This window comes from Octodon degus, unplaced genomic scaffold (assembly GCF_000260255.1).
Source record: "Octodon degus isolate 3935 unplaced genomic scaffold, OctDeg1.0 scaffold00199, whole genome shotgun sequence".
Classification (NCBI taxonomy): Eukaryota; Metazoa; Chordata; class Mammalia; order Rodentia; family Octodontidae; genus Octodon; species Octodon degus.
This window is the reverse complement of record NW_004524775.1, coordinates 233,519-259,519: the sequence shown is the minus strand read 5'-3', so window position 1 is coordinate 259,519 and position 26,001 is coordinate 233,519. Positions and strand designations below refer to the sequence as shown.

General features: G+C 37.3%; 1 protein-coding gene across 9 annotated transcripts in view; it reads left to right on the top strand.

Annotated features, from left to right (window-relative positions):
- Ube3a (ubiquitin protein ligase E3A) overlaps positions 1-26,001 on the top strand; it is a 118,055-nt gene that overhangs the window by 906 nt on the left and 91,148 nt on the right. For 2 of the 9 annotated variants that reach the window (XM_023704655.1, XM_023704650.1), the window contains exons 1-2: positions 7-115; positions 23,339-23,402. The exons of 1 other annotated variant lie outside the window; for it this stretch is intronic. Coding sequence is in view for 4 of the 8 variants with exons in the window: in XM_004644442.3 (XP_004644499.1) it covers positions 25,679-25,698 (20 nt within the window). In the remaining 4 variants the exon portion in view is untranslated. Of the gene's footprint in view, positions 116-9,553; positions 9,602-23,338; positions 23,403-25,578; positions 25,699-26,001 lie in introns of all 9 variants that reach the window. 6 more of the 9 variants (XM_023704648.1, XM_004644442.3, XM_023704654.1 and 3 more) reach the window with 6 other exon arrangements.

The following is a 26,001-nucleotide window of genomic DNA, read 5'->3' as shown; positions in this document are numbered from 1 at the left end:
CATGAGCCCCGGCGGTGGCGGCAGCGACCGGGAACGGGGCGGTGGCGGGCGGAGGCGGCGGGCGAGGGCGACTACGACCCGAGAGGCCGCATCCCAGGCGCGGGGGCGACGACAGGTCAGTGTCGCTGGGCCGGGCCGGCGGGCGCGATCCCTCCGCCTCGCCCTTCGCCCCCGCTGCTCCGGGGCGGCCCTGCCGGGGGTGGGCGCCTTCCTTCTCGCCTGCCGGTGCGGGGTCGGGGTCGGGGTCGGGGTCGGGGTCGGGGTCGGCAGCGGGCGCGGGTGGCCGCGGCGGCCGCGCTTTAACTGTCAGCCGGGTCGACGCCCGGGGCAGGTTTGGTCGCCTGAGGGAGCGAGTGGCCAGGGCGGGGGTAGGCGCGGGTCGCCCGATTTGGGCCTGGACCGAGCCGGCTCGCTGAGCCAGCCAGCCGGGCCGGGAAGGGCCGGATCTTTCAGAGGCATCTTGGAGATTGCCGGCTCTCCGGGGGAAGACATATTTAGACGAGTGCTTAGTGGGTTGGGGTTTTGGGGGTGGATTGAAGGCGAATGAAGTGGTATGTCAAACTCAGGGATTACGCGTGCACATTACTTGTGCTGGTGGTCACCGCGATTGTGGAGTTAATGTTGAGTTACTAGGTCTGCCCGAGACTGCAGTTAAATTTAGATGCAAATCTGCAAGCTGTTTGAAAAAGGGAAAGGACCCTTTCCTCGTCTTGGTGGTTGGTGGGAGCCTTTTGTTGGTAGAGCCAGAGCTGAATGTACCAAGTGCGGTAGCCCTTAAACCATAAAACAGTATTTTAGTATATTGGTTCACTTACAATCCTCGAAAGATAATTGAGTCTTATTTTTATGACTTCCTCTGAGCGTGTCAAGCTAGGAGTAGTACAGAGTCTGTGATTAAATCCATGAAGTGGCTAGTTACGTTTCTTCACATGTGTACTATGTAATATATAGCATATGGGATCGATGGATTAAAGTAATCTTAACTCATGAAGGAATCAGTATTGAGAAGAGCAGTAGTTTGTCCCGTACTTTTTTTGGAGAAAGAAAAGGATTTGAAATGAAGACCTAATGTTTAAGGACGCCACGTAAATCCTGTTGAATAAAATGGGATAAGTGAGATATTTGGTAAATCACGTGGAATTTAGAATTATGAGAGAGAAAAAGAAAGTTTTGTCTGGGAAAGGGTAATAGGCCTAGCTTTGGAATTTGAACCTACTTTTAAATCTAAAATACCACATTTTAAATGAAATAATACAATACTAAATGACCTTTTTAGAAGTCTTTAAACTCATTAACCTGCCCAAAACCGAAAACAAAATTGACGAAACAACGCATAGCTTCAAGAAATAATTTACTGTGGTTGCATATTTATACCTATATATAGAACTACAAAAACTCCGAAGCAATCATTTGTAACTTTGAACGGTTAGAATGCAAGCTGTGAAAGTCTCGCCTTGGCCGTGTTTTACCAGTATTAGCCTGCCAGCAGGACACACTTTATCTTCTCTGGACATTGTCCCCATCCCCAGGACTTAACTTTATACAGAGATTCAGAATAACTGTTGATTCTTTCTCAGAGGTTTTGCAGGCTGCTTTTATTTTATTTCTCTTAAATCTTTCCTTTCTCATAGCTGAAAAGTCTGTGGTGTGAGTAGAACATTGTGTCATCTTACTTGTTCAGTCCAAATTGGGTGCGGACAGTGGCTTTGACTTACAATATTTAGTCAATTCTTTCTTTCTTAAACTTTAGAACATTTCGGCTCAATGACCTTCACTGTCCAGAATATTTTATAGTTGTTTCGTTCAGTATCGTAATCAGAGGCTAAGTTGTCCTACCCAAGCTCTTGAAATAGTGTTTCCCAGTGTGGCTTTTTTGTTTTTATTCTCCAATGTCTGTTTTCTTAAATGATTGCTGGTTGTGTTATTATTTTCCAATCATGTTTATTTAGACTTGTACTGAATACGCTAAATGTAGAGACATATTAAATACATATGCAGCTATTAAAATTAGTTTTCTAACTTCTATGAATGAAAACAAATTTTCAGAAGTGGTCTTTTGAGAAAGTGAGTAGTGCTTGTGTCCACAGGTTGTATAAAAAACATGTTAGTTGCTCTTATTATGGTGTAGGAGAACAGTTTTGGCTAGATTTTGACATTTTCCCCCTTAGTGCCAAGTGTAAAGGTAATGTAATAAATCAGAGCTATTGTGTTATGCATAGTGGAAGGAGCTTCGTGATTAGCCCATTTTTAATTTTCATGTGCTACAGTTTTGTTATCTGTAAGACAGGATGATGAAATTACCTCAGATTTATGAAGATTAAGGTATGTACAATGCCTAGTATGCTGTATAGGCATTCAGTATTATCTGTGGTACCTTTTTTTTTTTTTTTTGGTGGAACCAGGGATTGAATTTAGGCCCTCGCACTTGCCAGGGAAGTGCTTAGTCTATTGAGCCATCTCCCCAGCCCCATTCAGTATTATCTTAGAAGTAATAATCTTCCTCCCTAGTTTTCCTGAATAGCTTTTAAGCATCTTGTATATACTGGACTACAGCATATTGTGCTTTATGCTTCTTGATTTTGTTTTTTCATTATGAACTTCCTCTTAAAAGGCAAGGACTCCTAGTGTTTACCAAGGAGTTTGATACTATTTGTCCTACTCTGGGCAGTTGTACAAAGTACCCAGGACTAGGTGGCTTACAGAAAGAAAAAAAACTTAACCGGTATTTATTTTTTTTTACAGTTCTGGAGGCTGAGAAGTTAAAGATCAGGATGCTTACAAAGTTGTAGGTATCTGTTGAGGGTCTACTTCATCTTACTTACATTTTTATTATAACCTTATGTAGTGACTGGGTAGAGGGGTTTCCGTTGGGCCTCATTTATGAAGGCAGTAACTACATTAATTCATCAGGGCAGATTTTCCCTAAAGCTCTACTTCCTAATACCATCAACTTAGTGTTTTTGTTAGGCCTTCAGCATAGGAATTTTGATTGGACATATTCAGACCATAGCATGGGAATATGCTTACATCAATTATCAATAAATTACCAAAAGATCAGCTAACACTTACTAGATGTCTGTATGAGCTGTGGGGTTACCTGGGGCAGGAAAAGAACTCCCTGTCATTTGCGTGCTGGTTCATGTAACACCATTTTTTATGTCACACAGTGGAACTTCAGTCTACCTACTCTTCAAGTATTGGGAAGGAAGTAGGTAGGAAGTCTTCCTGTCCACTTTAGAGGTATTGTAGTGTTTCCCACAGTATGAATGGAAGGGACTCTTCACAGTTTGCCACCAGTGGATCTTTTTTCTTTTAATAAAGGAGATGAATTAAAATTACACTTAAGTAGGAATAATGTTAATCTTCCAGAAATGGATCCAGATATGAAATGTTTGAAATGAAGATGCTATATAAGTTCTTTATATAGAAAATGAAATGATTTACTAATAAATACACAGTGAATTTCTTTGCCAGCTTTCAGTTTTGTTTAATCTCAAGTGTCACAACACTTTGATCTGAGCTATCTTAAGCCAGTAAATTCTGATCAGAATACTTTGGAAAGCGTGTTCTTAGAATGACATAGAGTCATTATTTTTCCTTAAAATTGCTTTTTGCACATCAGCTTTATCTAGAAGTCGACTGTTAGTGTTTGATTTTAATATTTGTTGTGACTTCTGGCCATAAAATGGCATACACAAGTGTAGGTGCTTCAGAGTTTCAACAGTTGCAGTGAACTAGAAGCCCAAGGACAGCTGAGGCGGTGGAAGGAACACACTCCTTTTGGTGTCAGAGCATCCCGGTTGCCTGCTTTTCTATCTTGCTGGCTGGTCAGGAGTAGCAGGTTACATAGCTTTTTGTTTTGTCAAGTGAAGATACTTGCTTTGCAAGGATTATACTTTTCAAATGTGATTTTTATTTTCTTTTTAAAAAAGTGTACAGTATTAGTTCTGTGCCAAATCACCTTGTAAGTGACTTAGCGACTTACACATGAAAACAGATTGGCTTGTAGTAAACAGGCAATGGGAACCTTGGTAGATTTTTATGCTTCTTTTGGTTAACATTTTAAATTGTTTCTAGAAATACAACTTTTGGAATTTTTTTTTTTTTTTTTCAGTGTATTTAGTACAGGGTCTACAGGGTCTCTCTACATAGATTGGACTCGTAGTGATCCTCCTGTTTTCATCCTTCCAAACTGGGATTACTGGTATGCCACCATGCCCAGTTTGAATTGCAGTCTCAGCGTGCCCTGGGAGCGGGGCTGGCATGGCACGCCTGGATTTGAACCCTAGTTCCTGCATCTGCCTAAGCAGGTTCTGTAGTCCACTGAGCTATCTGGCTGGCCCTGGAAATTTATAGTGTATAAATATGTGAGTTTATTTTAAATTTGGTAACTGCATGTGAACGTTATTTGTTTTTGCGACTTAGTATTATTGATACAAATTCTGTTAGTAATTTGTTCACTTTGACCTCTTATGTTAATTTGATGAATGACAAACATAAAATTTAACTGCTTAAATCATAAGATTTAAAGTAGAAGAGCTTTTAGAGGACAGAACCATACTGGATAATGGTGTTTCTGAAGTTGAGTCCCAGCAGCTGAACAAGAATCAGCTGTGACACGTTGTGTCTGGGCCATGGATGAGAGTTTGGTGTAAGATTTTTTTTTTTATTGAAGTCAGCATCTATATTGTAAGCAAAAGCAGTCAAGTTGTGTGTCTGCCTTGAATACTTCTTACACAACCAAGCACCAAAACCTTTCTTTTATTTGAACTCGTTATCTGGCCTGAATGGGGTTTAAGGCTGTAACTCTCAGCTACTCTGTATTTTTTGGTCTTCTGTACCCGCAGGAGATTCTTTTTACTGTTTAACAAGTAGTGTTGCACAGGGATTCCATAGCTGTGGGCTGAGTGAAGATGCCACCTGCGCAGCACCTCGCGGAGGCTCCCTTCATGTGATGACTTCTTGTTTTCTGTCTAAAAAGATGGCTTGCCCATTGCAAGCTTCTAATGAACTATGGAGAAAGATCAAGTTGTGTTACTTCTTTGTACACCGTAGCATCCTATCTGAAATTCACTATTTTCTTCTTTATTGGTATTTTAAACACTGCAGCTACTACTATAGGAATTATTTTTTCATATTTCGAACAAATATTTCCCTCTCATCAAATGTTAAACATAATGCTGTTTTTTTGAGGGGAAAGGTTGAAATGCCCAACATTGTTTTCTGCATAAAGCTAATGAGCCATATGGGAAGATAATGGGTTTCCAGCTTTTTAATACTTTTAATATTTTTTCTTGAGAATTTTATTTATTGTGCCTCTCTGTGTTTATGCATCAGTTTTGCTAATCATACAGTATGCTGCAAGTAAAGACATTTAGTGTTAAGTATTTTAGTTTTGGCTTTGGGATTTAAAATTATGTCTTTGAGTTCCTTTTGTACCTGACATATATATTAATTGACGAATCTCATTTCATAGAAGATTAATTGGGTAACATTTTTCTTTACTACCTTTTTGAAATGAGCCAACAGTATGTTCAGGCTTGGTGGTAGAAAATCTGCTGTTTAAGATAATCTAAATGCAGAGATGTTATGAAATGAGAAGGTACTCTTAAGCCTGTTCATTTTCTTTTTTAATTTTCTTTTTTAATTTTTATGTATTTCGTACAGGGTCTACAGGGTCTTACTCATTAGATCAGACTCATGATGATTCTCCTGTCTTCAGCCTCTGAAGTGTTGGAATTAGGGGCGCGACCACCATGTCCAGTGTCAGTCTCTCTCAGTGCGCCCATAACACAGCAGAGTGGGGGATCAAACTCCCCCTGGCTGCTGTGCTTTGCCTTAGCAGACACTTTAGTTCATTGAGCTATCTGGCTGGCCCAGCCTGTTCATTTTCATACAGTATCTTACACACCTTGTCATCTCCATAACCTTAAACTGGCTTAAAGTATTGAAGGGAAAACAGTTAAAGTATGTTAACTGAAGTAGGAATATACTGTACTTGGGAGATTGGAAATATATCTTAAAATGGACCATATTATTGAAATGTATTGGAAGAATGGAGCTAATTTTAGTTTCTTAGGAACATTTACATTATACTGACTACACTTTGTATTTCAAAACGTTGCATAATTATTGCAAATTCAGATAATCTTAAAATGGAAAAAAGTCTTATAGTTTTATTTTACTCAGTATGGGATAATATTTTTACCTCTGCCTTGAAAATTCCTCTTACTCCATCTTTTGGACCAAATGAAAGATAGGGAGGGGTGAATTTAAAAAAGGTGGGTTTCCAGTGGAGAATAGGTGGGATTCACTTACCTCAATTGGCAGGAAGTCATTTCTTTGCATTGGGATTGAGGATTCAGTGAGAATAGTGACAATTTGTATTTGTGTGTGAGGGCACATTAAATTTGGTACTTTTCTATATGTAGATGTAGGCACTTATAAATGTGAACTACCTTCTGGTTTATACAGGCCTACTTACCCATAGTGAGCTCATGAGCTTTGCATGTATGGACAGTAAGTTTTCTGGGCTTGAGAGTTTAAAGTAATATTAAGTAGAAATAGACAATACTAGGGGTTAGCCTGCACAGTGTACCAAAGATCTCCTATATAGCCTTAATTTATTGCATGTGCTGAATTTGACAGGTACTCATAGGAGGAGGGGTGGTGTTTTGTATTCTCCATGCCACACTTGATGCCAGATTTTAAGAAATTTGGGCCATTGTCTTCAGTGGTCAAAATAAGATTATTCTAGACACTGGTATATGTTTAACATCTCCATGTTACAATAGTATTAACTTCTTTTACTTACAGTATTCTTACTAGGGTATTTTAGGGCTCTTTGTTTGTGTCCAGATTTTGTTCATTTTATTTTTCTTGCGTGAAAACCCAGTTTTTGTAGAGCCTCGTCCTCTGGACACAAACTGGTGTGAGTTCACAGGACAGTCGGTGAATTCCTGGTAGGGAGGGCTGGTGAACCCAGTCTCTTCCCAGAGGTCCAGGATCAGGTAGTTGGAGGTTTTGGAGATGGCACCCAGAGTGGCCGTGGTTTAGGAGCCCAGAGTGGCTGTGCAGCACCTGGCAGAGGTGTAGGAGTCATCGGTTCCAGCAGCAGCAGCAGCAGCAGCAGCAGCAGCAGCAGCAGCAGCAGCAGCAGCAGCAGCAGCAGCAGCTTTTTGGCTTTGGGAGCTGAGACGATGCCAGTGCTTCTGAGGGCAAACATCAGATGCACCAACACAGGCACACTGACACAGCCACAGCTGCTTTGTTGCAAGGGGTAATGTGGAGCTTGCAGATCTTGCTACCCCAGTGCCTCTCTGCACCAGAAGAGGGGAGAGCTTGGCCAGCATGTTAGCCCCTTGGATGACAGTGGCTACCTCCTAGGGGCACTTAAAAGCCAGACCAGTGTGTCTGTTGTAGTCCCTAGTGGCAACAGAGGCCTTGAACCTGGCCAGGACAAGTTTGCTTCTGGATGGGGATGGTCCTCACAACTTCATCCATGGGGAATGTGCCCAGCAAAAGTCATCTTAGACCCTTGATGGACAGGAGAAGACGTACATTTCCTTCAGGGACTTGTTCTTCATGTCCTGAGCATCCCCCAGCTTGGTGACTTCCTCGGCCGTACTATCAGTGCACAAACCTCTGAGATTCCGAGCCTCCTGGCTCCTCTGCGGCCCTGCCATCCTCTGCTTGGTGTCTTTTCCTGAGAAAGAGATAGTTCTGTTATAAAGTCAGAAGGTGGGCAAGGTGATGTCTGAGGCAGCTTGATTTTTATATTTAATGTATTTTAAAAGCATAGGCACGTATTTTAATTATAAAACATTTGAAACGTGTAGAAGACAATATAGCTAATGAGTAATATAAATCATGCTATTTGGGGAAAAAATAGTTTTACATGTCAATTTGTAGCATCCCCACTCCTCCAAGGCTCATACCTTGTCTCACTCAGAAAGAACAACTCTGGTGGTTGTTGAATACCTTTGACATTCTTATACTTAGGTGTGCATATGTTCATAAGGAACATGTAGTGTCAACATTTTCATAGATATTTAGAATAGAAAAATAATAGATATGATATTAGAAAACAATACAAAATTTCAAGACAAAAAACAAGATAGACATTCAACAGTGGTTGTTATATTGCACATTGTTGTCTTCAGTGTAGTTGCTCATTATAAGCATGTAAATTGGTCAGAGTAAAAATTTTAAGCATTAATTGCTCTCTTCCAAAAACCAATAGAAGTTAGTAGTATAATCAGCTCGGCTATCCTGTGTATATACTTACATGATTTTGTTTCTCTTTTGTCTTTTCTTTTGTCTTTCCCCACATCCCAATTGTTTGCCCAGTTTCCCCATTACTATATTTATGGTACTTCTCAGATTTTATTTACACTAGGTTCTTACACTAGGAAGAGAATATGATGTTTATACATGTGGGTGTGATTTATTTCACTTACGAGTATAGCTTCTAGTTGCATCCATTTACATGTGAAAGCTTCTTTATAGCTGAGTAATAATACTTCATTGTATAAACATACCATATCCTTTTTATCCATTCCTCAGTTGATGGGCATTTGAGTTGTTTCCAAGTTTTAGTTATGACAAATTGTACTGCTGTAAACATGGGTGCACATACGTTGCTGTGGTATGATATTTTCAGTTCTTTTGGAAAAATACCCAGGAGGGGGATGGGACTTGTAGTCCTAGTTTTTTGAGGAATAGTTTCCACGGAGTTTACAGTCTGCATTCCCACCAATAGTAGAGAGGGGTTCCTTTTCCCCTACAGCCCTACCAGCATTTATTATTACTTGATTTCTTGATGATAGCCATTTTTTTCTGGGGTGAGATGGAATCTCAGTGTTTTAATTTGCATTTCTTGAATGTTTTATTTATTTATTTATTTATTTATTTATTTATTTATTTATTTTTGAGACAAGTTCTGGGTCTTATTTTAGGCTGCCCCTGAACTTAATTACTATGTAGCCCAGGCTGGCCTCAAACTTGCAGCAATCCTTTTGCGTAAGTCTTCCAAGTGCTGGGATTCTAGGCATGTGGTACCGTGCCTATTTATAGATTTTTTTTTTTAACATAACTTCTATTAGTTTGCTTTAAAAAAAAAAAGACCTCTGTGTTTTAATTTTTTTGGAGATGCATATTGGTATTTATTCCTCCTAGTTTATTTGGCTTTACTGATACGTAATACTCCACTGTGTGCATGTATGGAATGTGTTATAGTCCAGGTATTTTTCTTGGGAAGATCCTTAAATGTGAAATTGCTAGGGAATAGGATGTGAATATCTTCATTAGATATAGTATTGCCAGATTCTTCTGTAAATGGATTTCCTGTAGAGGCATTTCTGTGTCCAACGTTCTTCAAACTCGGAATTGTCATATTTTAAAATATTTGCTAATATGATAGAAGTGAAATGATATTTCACTTTAATTTGCATTGACTATTCTGTTTTTGGTAGAGATAAGAATTTTGTTAGTTTGTATGATTTAAATGCCTCACAAATTAAGTGAACTTTTTTTTTTTTTTTGGTAGTACCAGGGATTGAACTCAGGACCTTGTACTAGCCGGGCAAGCGCTTATTCTACTGTAAGTAAATATTTTTTTAAAAAGCAAAATACTGTTGTATAACATTTATGTTGAGAAATAACCTAATAGATTATTTATCCGGCCCCCTTTTTTTTTTTTTTTTGGTGGAGCTGGGGATTGAACTCAGGCCCTTGTGCTTGCCAGGGAAGTGCTTATTCTACTGAGCCATCTCCCAGGCCCCGGGGCGCCTTCTCCTTTTATAGTGTAGTCAAGTAAAGTTTTCAAGAGAGGAGTAACTTAAAATCCTGACCATTGTGTTTTCTTTCTTTTTTTTTTTTTTTTTTTTCCATAATTTTATTGAGAAACAAATAGCAGTGAGACAGTTTCAAACCAAATTGGTAGGACAGATTCAATAATTAACACATTGCATACATTCTTCCTAGTGGTTAATTGCTGTACAAGATGCGAACATGATATCCTATTTACAAACACTATTAGAACAAATCCCTCTATTATTAAGAGAATGTAACTATATATCTATCCTAACCATTTTGAATACACTGATACAAAATGGACATTCATCTGTATCCCCTTTTTTGTTTAGTTCCATCATTTGAATATTATAGGTGTGTTAACTCAGCAAAATATTCTAAAAGAGTCCAGTAGTCCATAATAGTATTGGGGCTTCTGCTTGACTGGCAGTGTCAGAAATTGTTGACCTGAGTCCCCTACAGCTGAACATAACACCATGGCTTTACTTCTTATACTTCGTTTTTATACTTTTCTGCTGGATGGTTAAGACCAAGGTAAAGCAAGACCTATGCAACAAGAGTTGTTAGCTTTTGGGTCTGATAAGGTCAGTGAGATCCTGTACCTCAGGTTGTAGAACCTTTGTTAGTGTCAGCCATATGGATGATGTATTTTCTTTTGTGGTATAGAATTGTAATTTTTAATGTTAAAGTCATGAATCTTTCTCTGTGAATTATGCTTTTTAGGGAATAGCCTTTTGGTATTGTGTGTTAGTGTAAATTTAAGTTAGTGTAAGTTCTAAGTTTTTTGTTTGGTTATTGTTTATTTTTTTGTATCTAGGTTTCCCTAAATATTAAATACTGAATTCTTCCCACATAATTCTTAAATGTCATTTGTATTATCTCCCATGTTTGTCAGATTTTAAGTTCTTTAGTACAGGGTCTAGTCTCACTGTGTAGATCTGATTCTTGTAGTGACCCTCCTGTTTTCAGCCTCCCAAGTGCTGGGATTAGTGGTGTGTACCACCAGACCCTGTCTCAATCACTGTCTCAGCGTGCCCGGAGGGTGAGGCTGGCTGGGAATCAACCTGGTTTAGTCCACTGAGCTATCTGGTCAGCTCTTAAGGTCTTTATTCTTTTTCATCTTTTTGCTTTAGTTTTTTCATGCTTGTATGTTCCTTAATTTTTAAAGTTAAAATATAATACAAAGAAATATTAACAAAGAAAATACTAAAAAATACCCTTCTATGAAAAAACAAAGAGAATACAAATAGTGAAGACATTGCATATCGTTGTAAAAAAATGATCAAAATGTTACTGAGGACAAGTCATAGACAAAAGAAGACTCTTACAAAGAAGCAGATAAAAGCACAAAATTCTCTTCAGTGAACTAAGAGAAACCAATAGTGTAAATGAAACAAATTAGCATATATAGTACAAGATTTTTAAACAATGGAATAGATAATTTGGAGAATTTGAATGTTTCCCTACTTCTTGTGTATGTCTATTTTTTTTTTTTTGTTTTCAAAGTTTTATTGATAAACAGATAGCAATGAGACAGTTTCAAATCAAATCGGAAGTACAGTTTCAACAAATAATACACTGCATATATTCTTAGTGGTTAATAGCTGTACAAGATGCGGACTTGCGATCCTATTTACAAACACCATTAGAACAAATCATTCTATTGTATGTCTATTTTTAGTGTCCATATATCATTTAACATTTTCATGTAAATGATCCGATATTTAAGTTTATTTCACTTAATTTCATGTTCTCAGGTTATATCCATTTGTCCATGAATGCCTCAGATTTATCTTTCTTTATGTCAGGGTAATACTCCATTGTGTGTAAATGTTGTTATCCATAAATACCATTGTGTATAAATACCTTTGTCCATTTATCTGTTAGTTCATTTATAGTAGCCCCATATAAATTTTGAAATTTTGAATCCTCTTCTGTTGACTTTCAGGATTGTCTTGGTTTTTCTTCGACCATTACTACTGTAATTTAAAATGTTTATTTCCTCAGGGAGTCATATGGTATCTGTCCTTTGTGTGTGGCTTCTTTGTTGTTTAGTGTAGTAAGTTCTTTGAGGTTCATTCCTGTTGTGCCATAACAGTACTTCATTTCTTTTTATGGCTAAGTAACATTTTATGGAGATAATACTAGTATACATGTATTCCTCAGTCATCAGAAGATACTTGAGTTGTTTCTATTCTTTTGATTTTCTGAATAATGTTTCTACAAACAGTCGTATACAGGCTTTTGTGTGAACATGTTTTCTTGAGTCATGAAGCTGTTGAGTTATAGGATAACTGTGTTAAACTTTTGATGCGTTGCCATAAATTTATAAAGTGCATTCACTACTTTACTGTTGTACTGACCGTGCTTAGCTACTGAAGGCCTTTGCCAATTTTTATTTGGTTATTTTTCTTGCTGGGTTTTAAGACCTTTTTTCTTATATTCTCTGTGTAAGTCCCTTCCTTATCAGATGTGTGATTCCAGATTTTTCCACTATATCCTATGGGTTATTGTTTCACTTCATGGTAGTTTCATTTGAAGTACTCAAGTTTTTATTTTGTTGAAGTGTACTTTTGTTTTCTTTGTCGCTTGTGTTTTTGGTGTCATCATTTGAGAAATCATTCCCTAAACCAAGGTCATAAAGAAGCTCTTGCATTATCTGTTTTGAGTTACTTTTTATATATGTGTGAAATTGGGTCCAGCTTTATTCTTTTAGTAATCCCAGCACCGTTTGTTAAGATTATTCTTTCTCCGCTGAGTAAAATTGACCATAAATGTAAGGAATTATCACTGGACTCTGAGTTTCTAAGTTATATCTTACTGATTTGTATACCTTATGTCAGTAGTACAGTGTGTGTGTACGCACACGGGTGTGCTCACTTCTTGGGATTAGACCCAGAGCTTGGCCCAGTGCTAGTTAAGCAGTCTTATCACTGAGCTATATATGCAGCCCTTTCCAAATTTTATTTTAAGATGGGCTCTTTCCCATTTCCCCAGGCTGGCCTTGAACTTGATTGGGATTGTACTGCTTTAGCCTCCCAAGTAATTGGGGTTCTAGGTGTCTCCCATTGTACCTGGCTTTTTCTAATAATCTTTAGAGCTGGACTAGAAACAGAGAGTTCATAGTATTGAGACCTGTTTTCTATTGTGGAAATGGGGTTGCTTTCAATTTTGGCTTTTACAAATAACGTGTTATTTCTGTAAGGTAGATTCTAAAAATTATCATATTTATAGCAAGCCTTCTGTTTTTTTTTTTTTTTTGGTTTGGTCCTTTTTCTATAGATCTGTCCATCATTCCTTGTTCTGTTTTTCAACATGTTTACTCAAATATGTCTTTTCTTCATGACTTTTATTATTGTTTTTTATAGGTTTAGATTTGTAGATTTAGGTAGGAGTAAACGTATTTTTGAATATGGTGTAATGGTTTAGAGATTGCATTTGACATAATTTTGGGTATAATATGAGAATGCTATATATTCTATCCCTTTTATTCCGCTTGGTAGCCAATTGTCTTAATCATATAACAGACTTTTTTCCATTGATTAAAAAGGCTTTCTATATATTATTTAAATTTGAAAATATCAAGTTTATTGAAATGCAGTATATTAAATAAAATCCATCCATTTAAAGTATTTTAACAAATATGTATACTGTAACTATCACCAGAATTGTGATATAGAATAGTTGAGTTGCCTCTAAAAGTTCTTTCATGTCTCTTTGAAGTCATTTTCTTTCTTGGCTTCAGGCTGACACCTATCTGCTTGCTAGTTATTTGTTATAGAATTGCATATAATAGAGCCATACAATTCATACTCTTTGTTTTGTTTTTCAATCTAGTTTTTATAGTTCATCTACATGCTTTGTGTTCATCACTTTTACTTTGAACAGTATATCTGTAGCACAGGTTATTTTTATTATGTATTATTTTGGTATGAACATTTGGACTGTTGTGAAAAGAATTGTGTATGCACCTCTTTATGAACATGTTTCCAGTTTTCTTTAAAAAAAAAACCCTTAATTTAGAGTTACTGGGTCACATGACAAGTTTATGCTTATCTATTAAGCTATGGCTAAATTATGTTCCAAATCATTATTCCTTTTTACATTCTAATCAGTGTGTTTGGGAGTTCAATTCCTTCAAATCTTTGTGAACACTATATTCTCAGTCTTCAGTTGTAGGCATTCTGAGGGGTTGATGTCCCTTGGCTTTTTTCTTAGTCTATTTTTTGATAAAATATATATAGCAAACATAACCATTTTAACTATTTCTAAATGTACAGTGACAATGTACATTCATATTATTGAATGTCCACCATGACTATCTACCCCTAAAGTTTTGTTGTCCTTCTAAACTGAAACTTTTGTACACGTTGGATAATTGCCCATTACTTCTCTTCCCAGGGCAGATTGTCACATTTGTGCCTTCTTGTCTCTATGAATTTGATTCTTCAGCACCTTACAGATCTGGACCCATATATTTAAATGTTTGTGTCCAATTTACTTCACTTAGCCTATGAGGTTCATCCATGTTGTAATGGGCTAGAATTCAACTCTTGAAGGTTAAATAATACTCTGTGTTTTGTACGCTAGCCTCTTCTGTTGAGGAATATAGGTTGTTCGTACTTTGTGGCTATGTTTATAACGCTTCTATGAACATTGGCTTCACAAATTTGAGTCCCTGCTTTCAGGTCTTGGTTGTGTCCCTATGTGTAGAGTTGATAGGTCACATGATAATTCTCTACTTACTGTTTTAACTGTCGTACTTTTCCACAGTGGTTATATACCATTTTACATTCCCACCAGCAGTGCATGCGAGTTCTAGTTTTTGCACATTCTCATTAAAACTTACATTGATTTTTCTCCCCTAATATATATGAAATATCAAAAAATTGCCATTCTGATGGGTATGAGGTCTTAATTTACGTTTTTCTAGGGACTGATAGGACACTGACATTTTCTTTCGTGAATGTTAAGTGTTGTACATATTGTTTCATTTGGAGGAGTGTAAGTCCTTTGTCAGATACAAGTATTTGTTGATGTAAGTCCTTTGTCACATAGATACATATATTTCTTTGCCATCTTAACTGATTTTCTGGCTCCTTATTTTAAGATAGTGTTGAAATCTCCATCTACAATTTTGAATTTGTTATCCATTTCTACTTCATATATTTTAAAGCTGTGTTACTAGATACACTAATATTTAGAAATGTTAAGTCTCCGTTGTGAATTGTCATCCTGACATGCCTGTTTATTCGATCTTTATCTTATAGTATCTTGCCCTAAAGTCTCCATGTAGCCACTTAGTTTTACTTATTTATCTTTTGCTATCTTACTACTTTCAACTGACCTGTGGTTAAATTTAATACTTCTTTTTGTCTTAGTTCCACTTCTCTACTTGCTGGGACAAATACCTGACACCCAAAATGAAGGAAGGAAAAGTTTATTTAGCTCGCAGTTACTGGAGGTTTCAGTCCTTACTCCGCTGGCTCCAAGGCAGACCTACATGTGGCACAGACCAACATAACAGAGAGCAAAGGGAGCTGCAGCACCTAGGGCTGCTGGCTAACTTCCCTTTCCTCCTTACAGTGTAATGCAAATTACCTGCCCCAGGGCAGGTGCAGCATCCACACCCACAATAATGTGTTACAAACTCCAGAAGCGGCTCTGTGACTGCATGAGACTTGGGGGTTGGGGGTGGAGCCAGACCCAAAGCTGATACTTGTAAGTAACATATACTTGCCAGACATGGTGGCACATGCCTGCAGTTACAGCACTTAGGAGGCTGAGGCAGGAGGATCGCTTTTAAGTTTGAGGCTAGCCTGGGCTATAGAGTTGAGTTTAAGGCCAGCCTGAACTTCATAGTGAGACCCTACCTCAAAAACAAAACAAACAAACAAAAAAACAACAAAAAACTTGCATTTTTTTATCATAGCTGCTTTATAAAGATTCAGTCCATTTATGTTTATTATAATTCATAATATTGTGTTCAAGACCCTTTTCTATCCTTTAAAAATTTTTGCCTTTTCCTGCTTTCTTTTACTATTTGTTTTTCATGTGCCTTATTTTTCAAGTATTTCCTTTCCTACAATTTCTTCTGGATTAATTGAACAGTGTTTTGGGATTTTATTTTTGAATTGCTAAGTTGTACTTCTATATTTCTTTCTACCCATAGTGGTCACTGTAGGATGGTGCCTTGAACCTGTGGTGTTCGTGTTGCAGCAGGCTGTTTGTGTCATTGAAAGCTCTAAAAGGCTCACCTTTACTGCTGTAGGGCTCACAGTATATACCTTTAATTTAGTCTGTCTTCAAAAATACTGTACCTTAGTGTGTAATGTAAATACACTCAGCAGTATACATCTGTTTACATTTCCTTGTCCTTTTTGCTATTATGGTTTTATATTTACATCTACATGTTATAAATTCCACAGTTTAAAAAAAAACTATTTCTTAGAAAGTTCAAAAGAATACTTTCTTTCATATTTACCATTTTCATTTCTTTTGTGTAGATTAATGTAGATACTTTTTGTAGACCCAGGTTTCTTTATATGAACATCTTTAACATTTCTAAAATGGGGCTATATCCTGGTCGAAAACTGTTTCAGCTTTTGTTTGTGTGGAATACTTTCATTTACTGTTCAGTGTTTTATTATAAAATTTTCAAACTGACAGAGACTTCAAGATAATTGAACGAAAAACTTCAAAATAAAGATTTGCTGTATCTTTGTCTGATCTGTCTACTTTAGTACAATAAAAGGCACACTGCCATAATACCTCCTCAAAATTCTCCTCACTTCCAACACATCTTGTCCTCATTGCTTTTGCCAGAAAGCAGTTCGGGACATCCTTTTTGGTGGCTTCTTTTGGGTATCTTTATGGGCATGATCAAAGCACCTGTGAGTGCCCGGTGCCACCCGACTGAAAGGCAGGCTTGTAAAAACTGTTACAGTGGAGCCTCTTCATCTTATTCCCCAGATCATTCTGAGTGACTTCTGGTACTTCCTCAGTCAAAATAAAGAGAAAAACATTTTTATTTGATTCAGGGCAGCAGAGCAGTGGTGGCAGCACAGCTGAAGACACCCATGACAGGACTGTCAGAGCCCTTCAGACTCAGGCAGTCTTTGAGGCAGGAGACGGTCTTGAGGAAAAGTTGTGCGATGCTTCTTCTATGTGATCATTTTTGAAAAAATGAAATATTGGGATGGTGAGATAGCTGAGTGGACAAAGCACCTGCTTAGGCAAGCGCAGGGACAGGGGTTCAATCCGGCACCACACGCTGAGCCAGCCACCTAGATGTGGCGTGGTGGCAACATGCCTGTAATCCCAGTGCTGGGGAGGCTGAAAACAGGATCACTACAAGTCCGAGCTGTGTAGTGAGACCCTGTAGCAAACACATAAAAAACAAAAACAACCTAGATATTCACCATAGCTTTTTATTTTTTTAACTACAGTTTTTTTTTTTATTTTATTTTATTTGTGTGTGTGTGTGTGTGTGTGTGGCCAGCTCAGCCCACCAGGGGGCGGGGCTGGCTGGCATGTGGTGCTGGGGGATTGAACCATGGTCCTTGTGCTTTGTTTAGCTTAGCTTGTTCTAAGTAGGTGCTTTAGACCACTGAGCCATCTCACCAGCCCTAACTACAGTTTTGATCACACCTTCATCTGAACTAAAACTTAGTAATTTAGCATTGAATTTGATAATTAGAATTTATCTAATTATTTAGTATCATACCACCCTAAGTATCATACCTTAAACAACAGCAGTCCCTTTGCCTGTGAATCTTAACTTGAGCAGGGATTAGTGAGGAGATCTTGCCTTGTAAGTGTATGAGCTGCAGTGACTTGGTGACTGCAGTCATCTAAAGCCTTCTTTGCGCACGTTTCCAGATCCATGCCTGTGTTAGACTTCAGCTGGAGCTGTGCTTTGCGACATTTACATGCTGCTTTAACAGGTAGTAGTGCCCTGGCTCATTTGCCAAGTGGATGCATTCCTCACAGCATGGTTGGCCAATCGCAAGAGTGAGCATATCAACAAGGCAGGGTAAAAGTCCATAGCATTTTTATGATTCACCATTGGTGGTGACATACTTCTGCACTCTTGCTTGAAAGAGTCACGAAGGCCAATTTTAGAAGAGACCTAATACAAGAATTCCATTGTTAAGAACAGATGGATGAGGGGGAACTACCCGCTCGGGCCCCCCTCCTGTTCCTCTCTTGGACAGGAGCTTTCTTTCTTTCAATAAATATATTCTCATTAAAAAAAAAAAAAAAAAAAAAAGCACATGGGTGAATTATTATACTGGTAATTTTGGAAAATAGTCCTGTGTATATATCACTTAACGAAGTTTGAAAAATGTATGCACACTGTACAGCAAAATTCTACCGGTGTGTAGAACTTACAGCTCTGAAATTCTTTGCCCTATATTACTGCCAACCATTTTTTTGTTTTTATCATTGATTAGCTTGTTGAAACTGTGACCTACCTACCTTTAGAAAAATAAACAATGCTTTAAAAGACGTTATTAATCATCTACACACTAATTATGTATTTTTATGGTGCCCAAGACAATTTGTCGTAACTCAGAAAATGAGGGCAAATAAATTGCAATACAGGTTGGATACAGTTGTGCTAGAACTTCATGTAAATAGATCATGCAGTGCTTTTGTATTGAAAAAGATTTCTTTCACTCAGTATGTTTTTGGCAGCCATGTTATTTCAAGTTTAATTTGAAACTTCATTTTTTCTGTTTAAGGACATACTGGCTATTTTCAGGTCGTGGCTGTTATTAAAGCTGAAATTATGTGGAAAAAGTATTTTTGTGGACACCTGATGTCTTCTTTTTGTAGGTAAATACCTAGGGATGCAAATAATGTGTTATAGGATCACTTTATAAATGATTACCAGATGTTTTCCTCAAATTAGTCCTTTTATTTATATTGCCACCAATGTATGCAAGTACTAGTTACCCTACATTGTTTTCAGTATTTGGGGCTGTCAGTCTTTATTTAGCTATTCAGGTGGATGTATAATGGTTTGTCTTCCTTTCTGTTTTTTTTTTTTTTTTTTTTTTCCTGTGGCTGGCTCAGCCCACCCGGGGCCTAGTGCAGCATGTGCTGGGAATCCAACCATGGTCTTCTAAGCTTGCCTACACTTGCCTAAGCAGGTGTTTTACACTGCTGAGCTATCTCACCGGCACCAGTTTGTCTTTATTTCTTAAAGGATATTTTCACTGGAAATTCCAGATTGGTAAATTTTTCTTTCCCATTTGTTGAAAAGTTTGGTTCTACTTAGTCTGCTTTCCCAGTAGTTAGAGCTGATATTCTGTTTTGTTTTTCTTCTCATCCCCTCTCTACAACCTTCCCTTAGCTCTTTTCATTTTTTATTTTGGGAGAGGGTCTGGCTAAGTTGCTCGTGGTGGCCTTTAACTTGCTGTCCTCTCACCTCAGGCTTCTGGCTTAAGATTTCTCTTTGTGATTTGTCCAGCTGAGAGTTGTAGTGGGTGTGTGTGTGTGTGTGTGTGTGTGTGTGTGTTTCGGTGCATTTTTAAAAGATGTGCATGTTGTTTTCATCAAATTTGGAAATTTTTTAGCTGTCATTTCTACTTCATATGTTTTCTAGCCACATCATTTCATCTTGTCTTGAGAGTCCAATTAGATGTATGTTGGACCATTTGATCTTGTTCACAGGTCATTAGCATCCTGTTTATTTTTCATTGTTTTTGTCTTTGGTGTTTCAGCTTACTTTGTCTTTCACTATTTTTCTTTTGAAATACTTTCAGATATTTTAGTGCATTTCTAGAAGTTGATTAGACTCATTTTCTTGTTTTCAGTTTATTTATTCCTTAGAATATTTGGGCATTTTTATAAAAGATACTCAAGATTCCTTGTCTATTGATTCCATCAGCTTTTTCAATTCTGGGTTTGTTGATTTTTTTTCCTTGGTCTTGGTTGTCAGACTGAGTGTTGCAGTTTCTGTGATTTTTATGCAGATAACCTCATTTTACTTATGAATGGTCCCAGAACAATAGTGTGTTAGCAGTTAGACTGTGTCAGAAAGAAGCTATAAAGTGCTTCCTGTATCATCTAACCTCATCATGAAAAGAAGAGTGTGAGAGGGTACAGCTATGTTTAGAGAAAAGTCACATTTTTTATTGTATAAATATTGTTATAATTGTCGTATTGCTGTAAATCTCTGTATCTAATTTATAAGTTGAAGTTTATCATAAGTATGCATGTGCAGTAAAAAGAGTTGGATACTGTCTGCAGTTCCAGGCATCCACAGGAAGGGATATTTGACTCTGAATAATGGAGGGAATTACTGTACTACATGCTGAGTCACATGTTTAGTAGGCTAGGTTATTAAATGATTGACTTGTAAGATTTTCAACTTTAAAGCAACATGTAGTTTTTGCTTTTTTTAATTTGATAACTTTGCAAAATTTATTCTTGACTGTTATAATTGATTATAGTAGCTCTTTAGTACTTGTTTTGGGAATATACTACAGTTTTGCTGTTGTTGGACATTTTAGTAATTTTTAGTTTGTGGCTGTTAAGTGTATATTAATAATGCTCTGAGCACTCAAGTGAATGTCTTTTTGTGAACATATGTACTTATAACTGTTGCTTATACTTGAATTTTCAAGTTATGGGGTATGTACATACTTAGTTTCAGTATATATCGTCAGTGTTTTTTGATGGAGTTGTAACAGTTACACCATCTACATACACTGCTTGAATAGCTGGTGGCTTGTTCCTTGAAAAAAGTGACATTCCATTAGAAATAAAACTTTATTGATTATGCTTCAGTATTTAGTCAATGACAACATACTTTTGTTAAATTGGCATTGAATTGCATTTTAGTTAATGTGCGAAGAAATGATATCCTCCTTTGTTCATACATGAATTACATTTGGAGCTAGCTCAAGGTGTTTTGTCAAGCAGTAGATCCTGGTTCCTTTTTTTCCCTTCAGTGCCAGGGAGATGTGCTGTCAAGAAAACATAGTTATTATTACTTAAAAATAAGAATATGGATGAAATAATCCTTGTCAACCAATTTACAGCTGACTGTAGCTGTAAAGTATAAGTACTAGGCAGAAATGATAAATTGTTTTATGGCTAAGAACATATATTAATATCCAGAGGAAACAGTAGTTGTGTGTAGGAGAAGCGTTTAGAAGGGCATTTTGCTCTGAGGAAGTTCTTTAGTGACGGGACTAGCTTTGGCACCTGGAGGCCATGCTGTGCTGTCTGAGGGAGATGCTGTAGAGGCTCCAAGTAACACAGGGAGGGTCTAGGGTATATTCTTTTGGTACTGGGAAAGCTCAGAAGTGTTTGAATACAGGAGTAATATGACCAAATTCTAATTTTTAGGAGGATAATTCCAACAGCAGTTTTGGAGGAAAAGGTAAAATGGACATAAGGTACAATAATGTGCCTCTTAAGTATGGCGTTGGTAAGCCTGGATGAAAGAAAGGAGAAATTTTAAAGGTCTACAGTAGAATACACATTTTAAAAGTGGGGTGCAGTGAATGAGTGTGACCTTTAGTGTTAAATGAGGTTTGGACCTTAACTTTGCACTTATTAAAGGACCTAAAATGAGTAATTTAAAAGTTTCCTCTTTTGTAATGTGCTTGTCTGTGACTGTTTTTGAGCACTGCAAGTGTGGAAGTGAAGGCCAGGCATATGCTGCTAGAGTGCCATCTGGAAGGCTGGACTGACAGGTTTTAGCCAAATTCCATAATTACTTTTGACATGATTAGGAGATTCGGTTTAATTTGGCGGCAAGTGAAAAGCATTAGAAGAACTGGAGAAGATCATATTGGAGTCTGAGGGAATTCCTTACGTAGAATTGTTGAACAGTTTGTTATACTAGGAAAAGAGTCTGAATACAATTCAGACTTTGCTGCTTGGAGTGCTTAGGTTGATGGTGCTCCCATGACTAAGCTCTCACAGGCTTTAGTGTGTCTGATAACTCTTGATCACCCTTCATAAAGGATGTCTTTTCCCCCAGCGTAAGTCAGGATTCTACTACACCACTCCCTGTGTTTCTCCTTCCCAGCCTTAGCTGTGCATTCTAATTACATGATTTATTGTGGTCTTCTATTATTTGTGCCCATCTCCCTCATACCACAGGAGGTCGAGAGATTTTTGTATAGGTTTTTTTTTGTAATGGATTTCATCTACTTAGTAGACACTCAGCCTAATTGACATACTTTGAATGAATGATTATTATGGGTTTGATGGCTGAGAATTAGTGGTTAGCTGAAATAAAAAAGGGGAGAAAACACTGAATTGCACCATTTTTTTTTCCTGTACCTACACAGAAAGATCAGGAATATTGGGGTAGTCTTAATTTTCTGTGAAATAATTGAGATCAGTTTTATAAACACTGTCCTTAAGTGCTAACGAGATTTTTACATGGTTGGGTACCGAGATTTTCACATGCTTGTATACCTTTGACAACTGGCAGTTAACAGATTAATAGCTCCAGAGATAAGGATTTAAAGATGCATGGTTAAGGGTCTCAGCACAGAGGGCACAGTGGGCATGGGATCTGTGCATTCCATAAATGTATGTTAAAAATACAAATTCATGTAGTCCCACATCATGTGCTGAATCAGAATCTTTCTGGTGCAAGCCAAGAAGGTGCGTTTTTGTATATTCCTTAGGCAGTCCATTGTAGACCAAAGTTTTATACTCAGTTCATAGAAGGCTTAAGATTTGGTCAGTTCTATTACAAACACTTAATACAGTATTCATTTTCTTCCATTGGCTTGTAGGATATGGGGTGGATTTAAATGAACAAATTAAAAGATGTTAATTCCTGTTCACTGATTGTTTACAAATGACTTAAGAATTTACAGAGATTATTTGGGTCTTGCTTTAAACTTCTGAATAAGTTTTTTTTTTTTTTTTTTTTGAGAGGTAAGAATTGTTTTAGTAGTAGTTAAGTAGTTTATAGAAGTATGATCATTGTCACAGTACATTGAGGCCCTGTTCTGTGCTAGGAAGGCATTCTGTATTCTTTTAAGTACATTTTCACTAACATAATAGCCTGACACCTGAGATCCAGAGGTCAAAGGAATTGCCAGTAGTTGTTACTCAAGGACATGGTAATAGATACTCCATATTTTTGCAGAGCAGATACTCAACATGTAGAATTTGATTAAAAGCAAAATTAAGTATCAGCAGAGACTAGATGCATGTAGTCGAACAGTTTTCATATAATTTTAAGCCTGTTTTTGGTGAGGGTAATGAAGCACCAAGCTTTGTGGATGAAAATGATAAACATGGTTTTGTTAGCTGAAAAAGCATACAGGCTACAGAACCTGCCTAATAACCCTGCCACACAATTTGGCAACAACTGCAGGGTAATTGTCTTTTGATACATTTTTTGGGTGTTTATAAATATGGAAGATGAATTTGCTTTGATTTCATAATGAATTTTAGTAGGGTTTTTTTTGTTTTTGTTTTTTAAAGCTTATCCAGTTGTCTATATAAAAAGAATTGAGTGAGGTGTTTTATATTTTAGGTTAAAAATCTGTAAGAGGCTGATTTTAGAATTCACCAGCTCCTCAGAAGTTTGGCGAAATATGGTATGTTTTCTGTTTTATTTTTTGAAATTCATATTGCATGAATTATAATGTCACAGTAAAAATGACAGTTGCGTGCCGCAAGTTAGGCCACCTGTCATTTTAAAAACATTGTACTAGGTGGGAAATACCTATTCTGCCCAGATAGACTGTGTAAGAGACCCAAGTGGTGTGCCGAAAGAATTTACAGGAGATTAGTATGCTCTGAGTCAGGTATAAAATCACGTCCTTAAGAAGATCGAGGAGGTACATACATTTTGCTGGAGGCCATGGGTATCAGTACTTCCATTTGAGTGCATAAAATGCCAGACACTTGTGTGAGCCATTTATACTTTACTAGTTCATCTTCATGACAACCCATACAGCTGTTACCTTAATTCCAACTAGAAAGAAGTAGAGGTTCAGAGAGGTTAAATAACTTGCCCAAGATTTCCCAGCTAGAAGTAACTAAACAGGGACATGAATCCAAACTGGCTTGGGAGCGTGTTTGTCTTCTTTTCAGCACTGGGCCTCATAATAGAGGGGACTGGAAGATTCTTGTGTTTAGAAGTTGTGAAGTTAAGCTTATTTGGATCTTACAAATTCACACACACTGTTAATGTCATGAAAAGCCAAGAGGGAAGTGACTGACTACATCATTGCACTATTCACTTAAGGAGTGCCAGTACCTGTTTTTTTGTGTTATCTCAGCAGAGCCTAGGTCCTTATTAAGGGACACAGAGTTGTGATAGATAAGACAGGAAGATATACAGGGATTGTAGATCCTATTTGTTGGGATTCCCTGAACTCAGCCCAACCCTAGCCCATATCTAGATTTGAAGTCCTGTGTTTATAGCTGTGGAGGTATGGGCTCAAGCATTGCTGTTTTAACCCTTCTCTTGGGTTTCATATATACCTTGCTGCTTCATACTGGGTTCTGGGTCTGTGCTGCTAAATGACTTTCTGTTTATTAGTTTGAAGGTAGTAATTTTGAAGGGTCTTTCTTCCTAATTTTCTCATCTTTCCTTAGTTTTTGCCTCAGTTTTGACCTGGCAAATTAGTTACATGAAATGATCTAGGATATTTCAGATGTATATCTTTTCCAGACTTACGTATGATTAAGGGAGCCTACTAAATGTGATATGCAACTCTCAGGAAAGTTTTGTTAAGACAATGTATGGGAGAAAAAAATACTTGGTTGAGGAATCACGTTTTCATATTTTGCTGTTTTTTTAAAGAAAACAATGCATTGTGTGCATGACTGAGAGTAGAACACAGTATTTTTGGATAGTGCCCAAGGGCTCTTGGCTGAGATGACTACTTAAATACAGAATAAGTAGGACTAGATTGGAGGATGTGTGTGTGTGTGTGTGTGTGTGTGTGTGTGTAAAACTGTTTCATTAAGTATTTGGCTACCTGGTGACTGATTTTTTTTCATCAGTTTAAAAATCCTGTGGTTAAATTATTCCCATTTAAACTACTAGCATAATGGTCAGCTCTCAGTCCACAATTTAAATCCTTAGATTGTAAAACCGTAGCAAAACAAAAATCTTCTCCTAGATAGAAAGTTAGTAAATCTTAGTTTTAGTTCTGATTTTCGACTCTAATTCTAAAATCTTGGGCAAGTTGATTAATCACTCTGAAGCTTGTTGTTATTGTTGTTATACTTAAAATAGCTGCCTTGATTATGGAGGTGCATAGTTATCTTGTCACTCAGGGATACCATTGACCAAAATGTTTTGTAAATTCCTGCATTAAAAATACAGAGGATTGTTAGGGATTAAGTCCCTTAGCCAACATGGCTGGTGTCAGACATGTTTCTGATAGCATTTTTGTAGATTTTGGAATATTTGCATAGATCTCACTAGTTGAATGTACCTCATCCAAAAAATCCAAGATCTGAAATGTCGCAAAATCGAAAACTTTTGAGTTCCTGACCTGACTATAAAAAATTGTAGATTTTAAAGTGTTGTACTTTTGGGTTAGGGATATTTAACCTATACCATATTTTCTCAAATGAAGAGGTTATTTTAAGAAAATAATATGCTGAAAAGTAGTCTGTAAAAGCTTGAGCATCATAATTACTCTTTTGAGAAATTTTTCATTGCCACCTAATTTGAAGTTTTGAAGATAATTTATTGAACAATGATTGGGTTTATATACTAAAGTGTTCTAACTGAAGATTTGTTTAATTTATTAGAGTTATTAAGTCTACGATCAGATCAAGTTAGCAGCTAGACTCGTGTGACAACCCGTTTTTAATCAGTGACTCAAAGCTGTGATCACCCTGATGTCACCGAATGGCCACAGCTAGTAAAAGGTAATTTTGAATATTGTTTTGCAGCCTTTAAAAGGCTGTCATTGTAAAGTGAAATATGTGCTATAAAAAAATGAAGAAACTGTATAGTTGGCAGGAATACTGCTAAGATTAGAAGACCTAAAAGTTCACCTGTTTTTCAACTTAATTTCCTTCCTAAAATATTTGTCTCCACTGCCCCGTTCCTGAGTTTACAAGCATTTTAAAGAACATGTGGGGGCTGGAGAGATGGCTCAGTGGTCTAAAGCACCTACTTAGAACAAGCTTGGCAAGGCATCAGGGACCGCGGTTCAATCCCCCAGCACC